This window comes from Eptatretus burgeri, chromosome 14 (genome assembly GCF_056783735.1).
Source record: "Eptatretus burgeri isolate ZD-2024b chromosome 14, Ebu_testis_v1, whole genome shotgun sequence".
NCBI classification, from domain to species: Eukaryota; Metazoa; Chordata; class Myxini; order Myxiniformes; family Myxinidae; genus Eptatretus; species Eptatretus burgeri.
Genome location: NC_140974.1, coordinates 72,149,774 through 72,164,934, shown reverse-complemented (window position 1 = coordinate 72,164,934; position 15,161 = coordinate 72,149,774). Strand labels below are relative to the sequence as shown.

The following is a 15,161-nucleotide window of genomic DNA, read 5'->3' as shown; positions in this document are numbered from 1 at the left end:
CATTCCTCACGCCCTCTCGTCAGTGCGCCCCCCCAGCCAGGCCAGGATGGACTTGAGTTACCCTCCCCGATTTTAACCTGAACGCACACCTCCATTATCTCATCTTCTGAACAAACTCTGTTTATAATCTCATTTCCCTCCCTCTGGTTTTTCCTAAAGTGCTGCCAATAGTCACCTCATTCTTTCTCCCATTTCCACCGCACTCTCACGGATCCTCTCCACAGACCCTAACCCCAACCCCCCTAACCTACCCTTTCTGCCAATGGTGTGCAGACTTGCTCTCTGATCCCATACCAGTCTGTGAACCTGTTGCTCTCTCTCATTTAACTCCTCCATGAGCACAAATATCCACAGTAAAAACTTTTCTTTTTAAAAAAAAAAAAAACAGCAAAGTGAAGAGCATGCTTACATATACTTGGGGGAGAAGGGGGGGAGACAGTGACTCCCCACAAGCTCTGAATCAAAGGGGTAACTGAGAGCGTGCACCACACTGACGTTACTACTACTATGACGACATATACCATTTCACAATTAATTTATTACCAGCAGGTTACCTCAAGTTCTGCATAATTCTCCAACTGTTACTTTTGTCATTATTACCGGTGAACACCGATTATTGCTTCCAACCTTCCTCAAGAGGCAATTCATTCATTCCTACGCAGCCTATGGCTGCTGGTTGATTCTTTGCTGGGAGTGCGCCTGTACGTACCGCTGATGCAGTGCCCCCTGTAAGTTGGAGCAGGAATTTGTAATTTGTCAATGGTGCTGGCGATAGCTCGCCTACTCTTTGCGAAGGATACCATGGGATTTTTAACGTCTTCCAACTCATGCCGGCAGACAGGACGCTCCTCAACGTCCATCCAAGGGGCCCTGCCTGTGAATCACCAGGATGACATTTTATAGCTGGGTGAGGATTCAAACCTCGACGAGGCAGCTTGGAGGTGATCATGTCAGGCAATTACGTCTCATTACTTACAAGCTCAAGAACATCCACAGAGCCATGAACACAAATATCTTCATCATGGGATACGCCACGGGAGGTGATAGCGAAATATATCAATGCACTGGAATCAAACGGAAGACCAAGAAGGAACCCCAAGAAGTAGAGCGCAAAGATGGAGCTATGCTGCCAAAAATGTTCAAATCGTTCCATTTAGTTCACCGCACGTTGTTGTCGAGTGTTTCGAAAGCTGCGTATGCACGGGTACACAGTGAGAGTTCACGTCACACGGATACATCGGTTGAAGGCCTTTGGCATAATAACGGCACGTTTTAAGCCAACGTGTCTCAAGCAAGGGCGACGTTTGAGAAAGGTTCTTGTACATTGCAAAATGCACTAAAAGAGCAAATTAAACGACGACACTCGGTGGAGCGCGTACTTCCACCAGGCTGAACAGTATACGTTTTGTATCCCACTGATAGACCAGATCTGCGTGCGTACCTTAACCAAAATCTAATCAGTTGGTTCGGTTACCTACCCAACTCATTCACCAAGTTTTGTAATAACCCGTCCATAACTTTTTGAGATATCCTGCTCCCAGACGAACAGGGGTGAAAACATAACCTGCAATAAAGAAACGAACAACGTAGATACAACTTTTCGTCAAGTGTAGATCTGGACCAACTTCACTTACACTCCCCTGAACAAGTCACCGAATCATTTTAACTACCAGGATTGTCTCTTTGCGGTAGTTGTACCCCCAACGTAAGTAGCAGGCCAAATCTTCCACATTCTTCCCTGCTACAGGAGGAGGAGGAGGAGGAGGAGGGAGAAGGAGGAAAAATGAAGCAGGAAAAAGAAGGGAGGAAGCAGGAAAAAGGAAGAAGAAAAAAAGAAAAAAATAAGAAAAACAAAAAAGAAAAAGACAAGCCGGTAGGCGACGAGGGATTCGCTAGGGTCGAAGCGCTGGATACGATGCTTTTCATTCTGACCGATCCACCGACGAAGATTCATTGCCAAGACGTATTGGTTCACATACAATTGTTCCTCTGCCTGGCAAGATTTTTCCTATTGCGTATTTTGCCAACTGGCACTCCTCATAAAAAATGACGGTAAATAGACACCCGATTTTTGAAGGACTACCATTTGAAAAATAAAACCTCAATCAAAAATCGGCTCAAGTAAAATTTTCTAAATATCTCGAAGTGTTTAATTCCGAAGTCTCGCTTCTCTACATTCAAAACTGAAGGACAAGTATTGAAAATACTGTACGCGGTTTTTTGGCCGCTGCACAGCAAAGGGTCGTTGCTCGGCAACGAAATTCAAACGCGCACATTCCCAACAAATACTGCACATGTTGGCAAAGTTTCATCGAAATCGGTTTGCTCGTTTGTGCTGTGGAGCCTCGCGTTGCAGACACACACACACACACACACACACACACACACACAATAAGGGATATCTAGCATATATAGCGAATCCAAAAAAAAAGAAGAGGAAGAAGGTCATGGTCAAATGTGAACAAACCTCATATAATGAGAAGAGTGTGCACAAATGGTCTTGTCTTCCTTTGTGGAAAAACCATTGTGGGTTCAACAATCCCTTTTCAAATTCCTTCCTCGTTTAAAAAGCATGTCTTGTTGATGGACGAATGTGTACAAAGTGTAAACGATCGCCTCACTGACCTTGTTAACAAGATGCTCAGAAACAACCTCCCGCAGTCCCGTGTAGAGTTTTTCCCCGTGCTTGTGCAGAACCATGGTGTACGCGTTTCTGTACAGTTCCTCGAAACTCAGCCCACTGTTGTTTTTCTTCTGTATTTCCTGGATTGCATTTTTGAGCAGGTTCCATATACTTGCAACATACTTCTCATCCATGGTCATCTGGAGCGACAGGATGGAGTGACGGGAAGGAGGGAGGTCGACAAAGCCACGGTAAATGATGGCAACTTTTTGGCCTGCAAGACTTACCAAAGCATCAGAACGGATCAAAACCCGGGTGGAAGACAAACAAAAGTCGACGATGGTTAATATAACATACTACAACCAGCAATACTATAACTATAACCGAGAGTGACAATGACGTCTCGCCCTGTTACGTTGTGCCGAGTCGAAGTGACCTCATGTCTTGTCCACAATTAAGAGCCTGAAGAGGAAACAAAATGAAACAGAACTTTGAGGAATCATTTAAAATATCGATGATACAGTTGAGGTAAAAACAAAACTTGCATGGTACCAGGTTAGAAATTAACCCCAATTATGTGCAAATAAATAAATACATCATGTTACAGAACAAGGAAAAAAAAAATCCAAAATTTTCCTTATTTTAACAATGCCTGATTACAATTGATCAGTTTCTAAGAAACAGATATATAACAAACTAGAAAGAGACTCGGTAGTGTGTGTACCTCCGCCACACTGAACACTTTACGTTTCGTATCCCACTGATAGGCCCGATCTGCAACCCTACCTTCACCAAAATCGAATCACTTCGTCCTTGTCAAACACCCAACCTGTCCACCAAGATTCGTCAGAATCCGTCCGTAACTTTTTTTCAGATATCCTGCTCACAGACAGACAAAGTGGCGAAAGCACAACCTCTACCCACTTTCGGTGTTGGGGGTAATTAGACAACTTCACTCCATATTGGGTGTGAATCCCTTTTTTCATGCCAAACTGTCCTTAAAACAGAAACACTGGTCCACCAAGTACTAGAGCGAAATCCTCCTATCTGGCGAGGACCTTGATGCCGCAACACATTCCAGTGTAAAGCCGGGCGTCTCATCCATGATACAATGCACAATCCAGCGTAAAACTGGTGTCTCATCCAGTCGTGGCCGAAAATATTGGCACCCTTGCACTTTTTTTCAAATAATGCATCATTTCTTCCAGAAAAATTGTTGAAATTATAAAATCTTTTGGTATTCACAGATGTATTTGTTGGGTTTGCAAGTGGAATGAAACAAACAAACAAAAAATTAATTACTAAATCTTCACTTATTCCACACAGAAATCCTAAAATGGCCCGGACAATATTATTGGCACCTTTTAGAAATCGTTAGAAATAATTATATTTCAAGCAGGTGATTCTCCTTTACTTTGGAATTGAACCTGCAGTACAAAAACCTGTGGTGAGTTGCAGGTACCTGCAGTACAAAAAAAATTAAAAAAAATCACTCATTCAACCAGTTTGAATAGAGAAAAGGAGTCATTCTGCTGCTTTGTGTCCATGTGTACCACAATGAGCGTGGAGAAAAGAAAACCAGAGAATTGTCTGAGGAGGACAGATACAAGGTTGTAGCCAAGCATGGACTATCTCAAGGCCACATGTCCATCTCCAAAGATCTTGATGTTCCTGTGTCCACCGTACGCAATGCTATCAGGAAGTTTAAGGCCCATGGCACTGTAGCCAACCTCCCTGGATGTGGCCACAACAGAAAACTTGATCGAAGATTGCAGTGAAGGATTGTTTAAATGGTGGAGAAAAGCACCTCGATCAACTACCAAACAGATTCATACTGACCTTCAGAAATAAGGTACGACAGTTTCAACTCGCACCATCCGTCGCCAACTCAATGAAAGTGGGTTCTATGGTAGGAGACCCAGGAGGACCCCACTGTTGAGAGAGAGAGAGGCAAAAAAAAAAAAAGCCTGACTGGAGTTTGCCAAAGCACACCTGAACGAGTCAAATTCCTTCTGGGAGAATGTCCTGTGGAGATACGAGACCAAATCAGAGCTTTTTGATAAAGCACATCATCTTTGTTTGCAGAAAACAAAATGAAGCCTTCAAAGAAAAGAACACCTTCCCTCCAGTCAAATATGGAGGAGGTTCAGTGATGTTTTGGGGTTGCTGTGCTGCCTCTGGCACTGGGTATCTTGAATGTGTACATGGCATCATGAAATCAGGAGATTACCAAGGAGGCATTTTGGATCGCAATGTTCAACCCAGCGTCAGAAAGTTGGGTCTCCGTCGAAGGTCATGGGTCTTGCAGCAAAACAATGACCCCAAGCACCCAAGAATGGTTCAAGACAAAACACTGGACTTTTTCGAAGTGGCCAGGAATGAGTCCAGATCTAAATCCCATTGAACACATGTGGGGAGATCTGAAAACAGCAGTTGATAGAAGGCACCCTTCAAATCTGGGAAAACTGGAGCAGTTTGCACAAGAAGAGTGGGTCAATCTGCAAGTAGAGAGGTGAAGGAAGCTCATTCATGGCTACAGGAAATGCTTCACCGTAGTTATTTTGTCCAAAGGCACAGGAAGTGCTTCACATTATCAAAATCTTGACACCAAATATTAAATCGAGGGTGTGAATAATTGTCAATGCCATTTATTTTTATTTTTTGATTTAAAAGGATATGTATTAAAGTCCAGAATCAAAAACAAAGGTTCTGTAATATTAAATGTGAAATGAAGAATTGTGGAGACAAAATACTTTTGTTAATTTCAACTTCTTTTCAGAGAAAATTGTGAGTCGTTTCAAAAAAGTGCAGGGGTGCCAATATTTTTGGCCACAACTTTATGTTATAATCCCCAATCCAGTGTAAAGCCAGGTGTATCATCCATGTTAGGATCCCCCCCCCCCATAGATTGTCAAATTTTTGTCTCATCACAAAACTCTTGCCTCGACTTATGACGCATCAATCGAACCGTTCCGTTGAACTTTCTGCCGTACAGTGCTCCACCACCACCACCACCACCACTACTTTGCTCCAGTGTATCATTGAATATTCAATGGGAAAACCATGCAGGATCACAGCAAGCTCTTCAATAAGATTTCACAAACAAAGCAAACAGTAGGCAGAGCATCGATGTGTGCTGTCACAACTCAAACGAACAAACGATCAACGCACTTGGCACTGAAGTCTCATTGAAGTTACACCGAAGCACCTCCCTCCATACAGTCTACCTGTTCTTTCATCACACAGCACAGGTAACCCGATGGTCAGTCGACTTCTCTCTACCTGTTCTTTCATCACACAGCACAGGTAACCCGATGGTCAGTCGACTTCTCTCTACCTGTTCTTTCATCACACAGCACAGGTAACCCGATGGTCAGTCGACTTCTCTCTAGCTGTTCTTTCATCACAGGTAACCCGATGGTCAGTCGACTTCTCTCTACCTGTTCTTTCATCACTCAGCACAGGTAACCCGATGGTCAGTCGACTTCTCTCTAGCTCTTCTTTCATCACACAGCACAGGTAACCCGATGGTCAGTCGACTTCTCTCTAGCTGTTCTTTCATCACACAGCACAGGTAACCCGATGGTCAGTCGACTTCTCTCTAGCTGTTCTTTCATCACAGCACAGGTAACCCGATGGTCAGTCGACTTCTCTCTACCTGTTCTTTCATCACACAGCACAGGTAACCCGATGGTCAGTCGACTTCTCTCTAGCTGTTCTTTCATCACAGGTAACCCGATGGTCAGTCGACTTCTCTCTACCTGTTCTTTCATCACTCAGCACAGGTAACCCGATGGTCAGTCGACTTCTCTCTAGCTCTTCTTTCATCACACAGCACAGGTAACCCGATGGTCAGTCGACTTCTCTCTAGCTGTTCTTTCATCACACAGCACAGGTAACCCGATGGTCAGTCGACTTCTCTCTAGCTGTTCTTTCATCACACAGCACAGGTAACCCGATGGTCAGTCGACTTCTCTCTAGCTGTTCTTTCATCACAGCACAGGTAACCCGATGGTCAGTCGACTTCTCTCTCGCTGTTCTTTCATCACACAGCACAGGTAACCCGATGGTCAGTCGACTTCTCTCTACCTGTTCTTTCATCACACAGCACAGGTAACCCGATGGTCAGTCGACTTCTCTCTCGCTGTTCTTTCATCACAGCACAGGTAACCCGATGGTCAGTCGACTTCTCTCTAGCTGTTCTTTCATCACAGCACAGGTAACCCAATGGTCAGTCGACTTCTCTCTACCTGTTCTTTCATCACAGGTAACCCGATGGTCAGTCGACTTCTCTCGGAAGCAAAAGAACCCTCCTTGCCTTTAGTAAACGAACAAATGTGTAAATGTAACGAATTGCTTCTTTACAGGACACCATGTCATTGCAGGTTCTTTTTCATTGTTTTTCTTGTAGGAAAGAACAATCAGGCATTTACAAATAAACTACACGTCACTCAAACGAGCAAAAACAAATAAAATAAAAATAGATCTCTTTTTACGAGTCGTGGCGTTCACAGGCAGGAGGGTCAATTAAGTGGACAAAGAGAGACAGAGAGACAGACACAGAGAGACAGACAGAGTAGTGTGCTGTGTTTATGTTATACCGGAGACCCGTGTGTCATCTCGTGGCACGACCACCATATGTCAGGATGGAAAACAAGCCACGAGTCGGGCATCGGACATCGCCAGGTTCTACAAACCGTTCGCTTCGAAGAGACAAAGTGAATAAACTTCTGCCTTCACCGTCGAGTGATAACGGAATTAAATGGGGCCCGATAGCAGGCCGCGATTCAGGCCTTGCCTAGAAATGCATGAGGCGAACGAGCACAGAGTCCCGCACACCGATCTAGCCGAGACCCGTGCGGGCCCAATAGCAGGCCGCGATCAGAGCCTTGCCTAGAAATGCATGAGGCGAACGAGCACAGAGTCCCGCACACCGATCTAGCCGAGACCTGTGCGGGCCCAATAGCAGGCCGCGATCAGAGCCTTGCCTAGAAATGCATGAGGCGAACGAGCACAGAGTCCCGCACACCGATCTAGCCGAGACCCGCGCGGGACTATTGCAGGCCCGAGGGGACAGTAAAAGCAGCAGAACATACGGTTTACGGTTCGGGGTCCGAAGGGTGCTGGAACCCATGGGGTTTGTGAAGAGGGAATGTAGAACTCTTACAGGGAAAGCCCGGATCCGCATTTTCGTAGTGTCCTTCTTCGGTGGCCCGGGTTTACCCAGGTTGTTCGAAGTCATCCTGACGGTCCGGACCTCGAAGGCCAAGCCGGAGGGAGATCGCGCTGCACGGGGCGACGACGGGCCTCCAATTCGGGATACTCCAAATACACAAGCAAACAACCGCTGAAAATAACAAAAAATATAAATAAGATAAAATAAAATGTTGAGAATGGCGGCGGAAGCCGCACTAAGGCGGCAAGGCAGGCTTTAACTGTGGCTGAGGTAAACACTGAGTCCTCAGATCGCCACAGCTTGCCTCAACCCGCACCACCATTGTCCGCCCAACTGACAGCCATCCGACGTCACTACGTTCAAACGAGTCACGTGACATGACGCGATGACGTCAAAGGAGGATTTATGATTCACCGCTCCGTGTGGCGTCAAAACGCCCTTTAAACCGGAGAGGGAAAGGATACAAGTTCACGGAACGAAATGTTCCTTTGTGTAGTTCGCAAGGGAATGACATCAATATGGGACGCCGTTGTACTCCTGAAGGAAATTTGTAAATGTGTTTATTTCTAAAATCATGGTTGTTCTTTACAAAAATCAATACAAGACGTCGTTGTACTCCTGAGGTAAATTTGTAAAATTATGGTTGTTCTTCACAAAAATCAATATGGGACGTCGTTGTAGTTGAGGGACAGGAATGAAGATACTCGGTGGTGTAAGGAATGGTTGGAGCGTCCACTCTGAGTCCACCAGCCTCCCGAACCACTGAGCCAACACAAACCAGGCTTGCCGGTCGGAATGGGAGAGGCGGAGGAAACACCAAACGAGCTTACATTGCTTGTGAGACTCCTCAAAAGGTATCATGATGGGATATCTATCTCCGCCTCTCGTGATACTGTACATTGTACAAGCATCTACATAATACGTACTATAGACCTACATCCGTTGTTGAAACATCCCTTCGGCATTTCCAACCTTCCTTTACACCCATCATCTTCACGATATCTCCGCACGGAAGAACGACCACAAAGTTGCTCCACCGTCTATCCTGACAATGTCAATTAAAGTATTTTTTAAACCAAGTTGAAATTTTGTACATCTTCTTTTTCACGTCAATTAACCCTAACGGTCAATTAACGAGCGTGAAGTGATGAGATTTAAAAAAAAATTTGAGCATCGACGCCGTGACGTCATCAGCGACCGTGACCGCATGGTGATTTCAGTTCCGATGACGTCGGTGAACGACTCAAAACATTCGTTCACAAATGAAGCGGAAAAAGGAACGACGAGGAGGACGGGCTGTGGGAAGGAAACGAAAAATCGGAATTGATTACACGATCATTTTACTTCACGATGTACAGAAACAATCGTTCAGGGAGAACAAGTCATTCGAGTTTTAAAATTAAGTCACAATGGATATAACAATTATAAATGCGGAAACATTAAAGCTGAAAACACAACCAACACGTGATCAAGAGAGAGAGAGTTGGGTGGGGGTGGTATGAGAGCACGTGTTATGAGGCAGCAGCAAGCTCGCGCTTGCCAAGCCAGCCGTTCCTTAGCAACGGTATAAACTTGCTGAATGAACATACCTGGGTCTCGTTGAGAGAAAGTTCCTCCATTTGTTTGGTTTTTTTTATTACAGGACAGTATTATTATTATACAACATGAGTGTTCCTGTGAGAATGCAGGAAACGAGAACACCTGAATACTTCAACTGTACCCAGGTGTGTGAGGGGGATGTACCCAGCGCACCCAACGCACCCAACGCACCCAGCGCCCGTCCTCTCGTCGAGATCGTTTACATCTCACCACCGAAGGTAAGTGTTAGAAGGTTGTGTGTTCACCCCCGTCTGTCTGTTTAATCGCCCACAGGACACAATAACAAACCGATCGTCATGAAACTTCACCAAGTCGTGGAGGTCGTCTCACCTGAAGCAGAGTGACTGAGGTCAAAGGTCATGTTGGAGTCGGATTTCTAAAAATCGTCAATTTACATCTTATGAACGAGAAAGTTGAACAGGATTTGCATCGTCGGTCACTGAATTGGGGAAACCAACTCCTTAATTGATGTCAAAGTTTGAAAATCAATTTCAATCTGACAAAAAAAAAATCCATTTTCATCTGATGAACCTGAACTTTGATTGCGATCGTCAATTTTAATCTTGATGAAATGGATAATTTAATGTATCCATGGCAACCTTGGAGATGGGGTGGATGTTATAAGTATTTACTGGCACAAGAAGACTTCCTCTCCTGTCGCAGTCAACGTGTGGCCCTCAATGGAGTGTGGCCCTCTTCCTGTCCAGGTTGGAGTTCCTCAAGGTAGCGTTCTGGGTCCTGTTCTCTTTCTGGTTTTCATCAATGATCTCTCCGACTCTTTGGAAAATCCTCTTTGCTGATGATTCCACCATCTGCCATCCCTCAGACCGGCAAGCAGCAGCTTCTTCACTCTCTGCAAATCTGGGTAAAATCACAAACTGGTCCAACACGTGGAACATGTCTTTCAATCCGAACAAATCCCACACTCTCACTATGTCTCTGTGAAAGGACCGTTTGGAACCCCCCTCCCCCCCCCCATCTACATCTAAGAAGTCCTTTCTTTCAAGATTCTGGGTCTCACTATCTGCCATGACCTTTCCTGTGAAAGCCACATTTCAAACCTCGCCTCCAAAGCCAATCGCCGACTGGGAATCCTCCGTCGTGCAAAGTCCTTCCTCAGCCCACCTCAGCCCCTGACCACTTACAAAGCTTTCGTCCGCAGCCTGATGGAGTACTGCTTTCCCCTCCGGGCTGGTGTACCCGCCTCTCACCTTTCTCGGCTTCACACTGTGGAAACCAAGGCATTTCGGATCATTGGTATCTCCCGCGATGAGGCTGTCTTTGGAACTCTCACTCTCTCACCGCAGGCTGGTCGGTGGTCTTTGTCTTCTTCCATCTCCTCTCCGGTCTCGCCCCCCCCCCACTCTGAGATTTGTCCCCATCATATTTCCGCAGGGCGCTCAAGGTCCGCCAGCAACCCCCTTCTGGTAAAACTACCAAAATCACAAAAACTTAAAAAAAACTCACCTTCATTCTTTCATTCCTCTTTTTTCCCACCTTTGGAATAAACTCCCTCGCTCTATTCAATCCCATTCTTCCCTCCAGGCCTTCAAAACAGCAGTTCACCACCACTTATCATCCCCCATCCAAATCCTCGGTTTTCTACCCCCATTAATCCACCCTAAACCCACCTCCTTCAAATTCTCTGCTTTCCTCCCTGAAATGTCCATCTTTTATTCCCCATGTTCCCTGCCACATCCCTCTCTCTTCCACAGATCTCCTAATGTCTCTGTTCCCCACTGTTTTGTCCTTCCCACTTCCGCCCCTCTTGTCTCATGCCCCCTTGCTGTGCGTTGTGTGTTAGCTCTCATATGAGCCTTGACAATGTAGACAACAAAAAAAAAATCGTGCTCTGCACAACATCTTTTTCTTGTCACTTGCAAAATCGAAGATTTTTCAAGTCTATTGGTTAATCGATTTTGTTATTCTGTCTGTCCGTTTGTTTGTTTGTCTGTCTGTCTATCACCTACAGGTCACAATTTTAAACCGATCTTCACCATATGGTGGAGTTTGTCATAAGCAAGAAGCCTATCGTTTGAGGTCAAAAGGTCAACGTAGGTGGTATTTATAAAATGCTCAATTTTTATCCGATTGACTTGAAATTTGAAAAGGATTTGCATATCAGGTCACCGAATTCAACCACCAATTATTTTTGTGGACAAAATAGGCCAAATTTCCAAAATTGTCAATTTTCATCCGATTCACTTGGAATTTGGAGAGGAGTTGCATATTTGGTCATTGAATTAATTTTAATTGAATTTAAGAAACAATGATAAACAGTGAATCAACCACAAATTAATTTTAAGGTCAAATTTGTTTTACGGATTTCGCAAGTCTCGTGCTCTGCACGACATCTTTGTTTGTTTACAGGATATCTCAGAATGTGGATGTATTCGGATGAAATTTGGTGGGAATGTTGGGTGTGTGACAAAGACAAATCAATTCGATTTTGGTGGAGATCCGAAATTTTTTTTGGGCAATCTTCTCCATTGAGAGATAGGGCTAAACCGATATACAGCACAATATCTTAAGTTATGGACGGATTCGGATGAAACTTGGACAGGTTATGGGTGAAATAAGGACGAATCTATTCGATTTTGGTGAAGATCCGAATCCGGATCCAAGAATTATTTAATTGTAAACTGATTCTTCACCATTGATAGGGCCAAAAACGACATGTAGCATATTTCAAAAATGAATTGGGCCCGATATGTTCTCGTGGATCAGACATTGCGTGGTGGAGGTATGTACTGTACCGAGTGCCCTTCCAGTCACACCTGTAATGAGGTGTATATAACCGATGATGTGGGAAAAGGAAACCGTCTCGTGAAGTGAAATTTTATAACAATTTGCACTGTAAAGACCAAGACTAAATATCTCTAGTAAAAGGTACCACAGGTAAGTCAACCAAATATTGCATTGTTTGAGAAATTTAAATTGTAAAATCTGCAACAATAATACATTTAATAAAATGGTTTAAGTGTTTCATTATGTTTACGTTGTTGAAGCGTACTATACATTGTGCCCAAACATCAGGGTCTGTTGAGTACAAGACGATTGTTAAAATAGATGGGTATCAATAAGGTATTTTTGGTTAGAGTCTGTTATTGTCATTTTAATTTCCCCAATGAACACAACCAACAGCAGCAGCAGCAGCCAAAGCAGAATGATGTAGTTCTTCAAAAAGGGTGAAAATTCAAAGCAGTAGTTAGTTGGGTTTTTTTTGCAAGAAAGACATAACTAAAGGACCATGATGTGGATTGCACAAAAAGGGTAATAAACAGTTAAACAAATATCTTTTGGATGAAGTAAGCTCTGTCGTTGCACCAGCAGCGCCACCATTTTTGTCTGAATCTCGCCGTCACTCCTCCCACAGAGCACGTGGTAAATTTGATTGGTCGAGACGGCGTAAGATTTTACCTAATTACTGCTAAACTAATGGTTTTCAGAAGTGCAAACAAGGCGATTTGAGTTTTACATTGTTCAAATATATGATTCAATTGAAATAAAATGAAAGTTTTAAAGGCTGTAGAAGAAAAAAACAAACCATGTAATGGGAAGTTTATTGCCATTGCTGCACTGTCTTTTACACCACCTTATTTAACATGTTGATTTAGTTATTCTTGCCTGTTTTTGTTCCCAAGGAAACAAAGTGCAAATAGGATCAAGCCCCTCAAGGGGGTCACGATGCCTCCTAAGCTGGTCGTGCAGATTCGTAGCAATAGTCATTTGTGGCCTTTATAAGGTCCCTAAAAATTGTACGTTTCCTGTTTGTAATGATTTTCAATTCTGTTTAACAGACTGCCAGACAGACTGAAGCAATTGCTCTACTGCTCCATCAGTCACGGATTAACGCATGGGTGTGCAGGGTCAGTACCGAGGCACCCCAAGCTTAACGTGGGCCCCGGGCAGAGGTGGCGTGAGCCATGCAACCCATCGTGGTCTACACGATTGATTGCATGGGTCCCCCACACGACCGATCGTGGTCCACAATCTTTTCTTTTGAGACGCGAAAAGGGGGGGGGGCAAATAAAAAAATAAATAGCACCCGAAATTAACTTTTTCGTTCCACAAATGGCAGAACCAGAAAAAGGTCTTCTGTTTAACACATCTGGGGTGTGTCCCACTTCCAATCAGCTCAGCTGTTCCTTATGAACGGTTTCGTTGGACGAATGAAGTGAAAATAGAGGGATGACTGAACGGCCACGGGATTGAAGGGAAGACCGATGGGGAAAGGAGGGATTGTCAAAAAAAAAAAACTTCTGTTGCTGACATCGAAAGATTTTGTGCAAGGATAACCAATTGCATAATCAGTGTGATGAGAGATGTTGGCCAACATGTGGATTGAAGTGGATTATTGCTTGGATGTGCTGTGTGCCACGAGAGGTGTACAGTTTGAGGTGTACTGAAGAATACAAGAAACTTTATGAATTATGTGACAAATTGAAAAAATAAAATAAAAACACATCATTGTATCTCTTTTGTTTTAGTGGTAATAAAGTCCTTAAACTGGAACAAGACTGTGGACAGCCTGTACTTTGGTCCCAAGCCTAAAATTATCTACATATGGTAAGTTTACCCATTCAAATTGTTTTGAATACATGACTAAGTTGTTAAACTCATTTTACTATCTTCTTATCTTTCAGCACCAAGTGCTTACACCAACTCTGGACATTACATATTGAACCTCTCAATTTTGATCTCTTTCCAGCATCTCACGAATAAAAAGCTTCACTTTTCAATTGTGTTTTTTGTTTTTTTAAACCACAGGCTTGTGCCAGTTTTATATAACACACTCCCAAGAGCTAAAATCGTAAGTATAACCTCACCTCCCACCCCCCTTTACACTCCTCACAAGGGGGGCAGGGATTAAAAATAAATAAAAAATTTGTGGTCATGACCTGGACCCTGGGTACTCCCGACCATCACATGTGCAATATTTGTTGGACCATCACATGCTGGTTGGCCCAGCCCTTCCCCCCCCTAAGATTTTCAGATGTACACACACACACAATGGCCTGATTTACTATGAGCTGGGGGTACCCAGCATTGCCCAACGTTCTAATCCTGTTGGCATTTGGATGAAATTATAAAATTTTTGAGGAGACCAAAAACATTTCTCTACACCCAAGAAGGAATGAGGTCAGGAATCATTGAATAGTGCTTTTCACAAAGCTAAAACCTGAGGAAGGACAAAACGATCATTTTTTCATTTAATGCTCCCTGGCACTCAGTGATGAACCTCTGAAAGTTTGGCCATTTTGAAGAAACAAAACAAAAGGTGACAACAAAAACATCTCTATCCATACAACTACAATAATTTTAAAACAAATTAACAAATAAAAACAGAAGGATGAAACTTCAAAAAAACAAATTTAAAAAAACAAACAAACGAAGAAATGACACCACAATCCTCGTATGGATTACAATCACGACATCTTACTTTTGTGGGGTCGTCATGGAGGAAGAAGAACGACGAAGAACAATAACCATGATGAATGACGCCACATTATGATGACACTACAATCCTCGTGGTTTACCATCACAATATCTTTTGACATTTTACTTCCATCACAATCCCACAACAAAGGTAAAATGTCAAAAGATATCGTGATGGTCCACCAGAAGAGGATTGTGGTGTCATACTGTGGCATCAGAATATGAAGAGGGAAGAGCTGCGTGTGATCAGTGCTGGACTTCATCAGGTTCTGTTGACAGATTCACATTTGTTTCCACATTTCCACTTTTGTTTGTTTTCCTTCA

At 43.7% G+C, this 15,161-nt stretch overlaps 1 protein-coding gene and 1 long non-coding RNA gene across 2 annotated transcripts in view; one reads left to right on the top strand and one right to left on the bottom strand.

Annotated features, from left to right (window-relative positions):
- The window catches only part of CUL3 (cullin 3), an 82,881-nt gene extending 74,718 nt beyond the window's left edge, over positions 1-8,163 (bottom strand). The window contains exons 1-2 of the mRNA XM_085855504.1: positions 7,791-8,163; positions 2,626-2,823 (exon numbers count right to left, since the gene is read on the bottom strand). Of these exons, the coding sequence (XP_085711630.1) occupies positions 2,626-2,823; positions 7,791-7,865 (273 nt within the window). The 5' untranslated portion in view covers positions 7,866-8,163. The remainder of the gene's footprint in view (positions 1-2,625; positions 2,824-7,790) is intronic.
- An 898-nt stretch (positions 8,164-9,061) lies between these two features.
- Positions 9,062-14,521, top strand: LOC147013588 (uncharacterized). Its single transcript, XR_015051381.1, has 3 exons — positions 9,062-9,363; positions 9,488-9,616; positions 13,889-14,521. It is a non-coding gene; the product is annotated as an uncharacterized LOC147013588 (long non-coding RNA).
- The last annotated feature ends 640 nt before the right edge of the window (positions 14,522-15,161 follow it).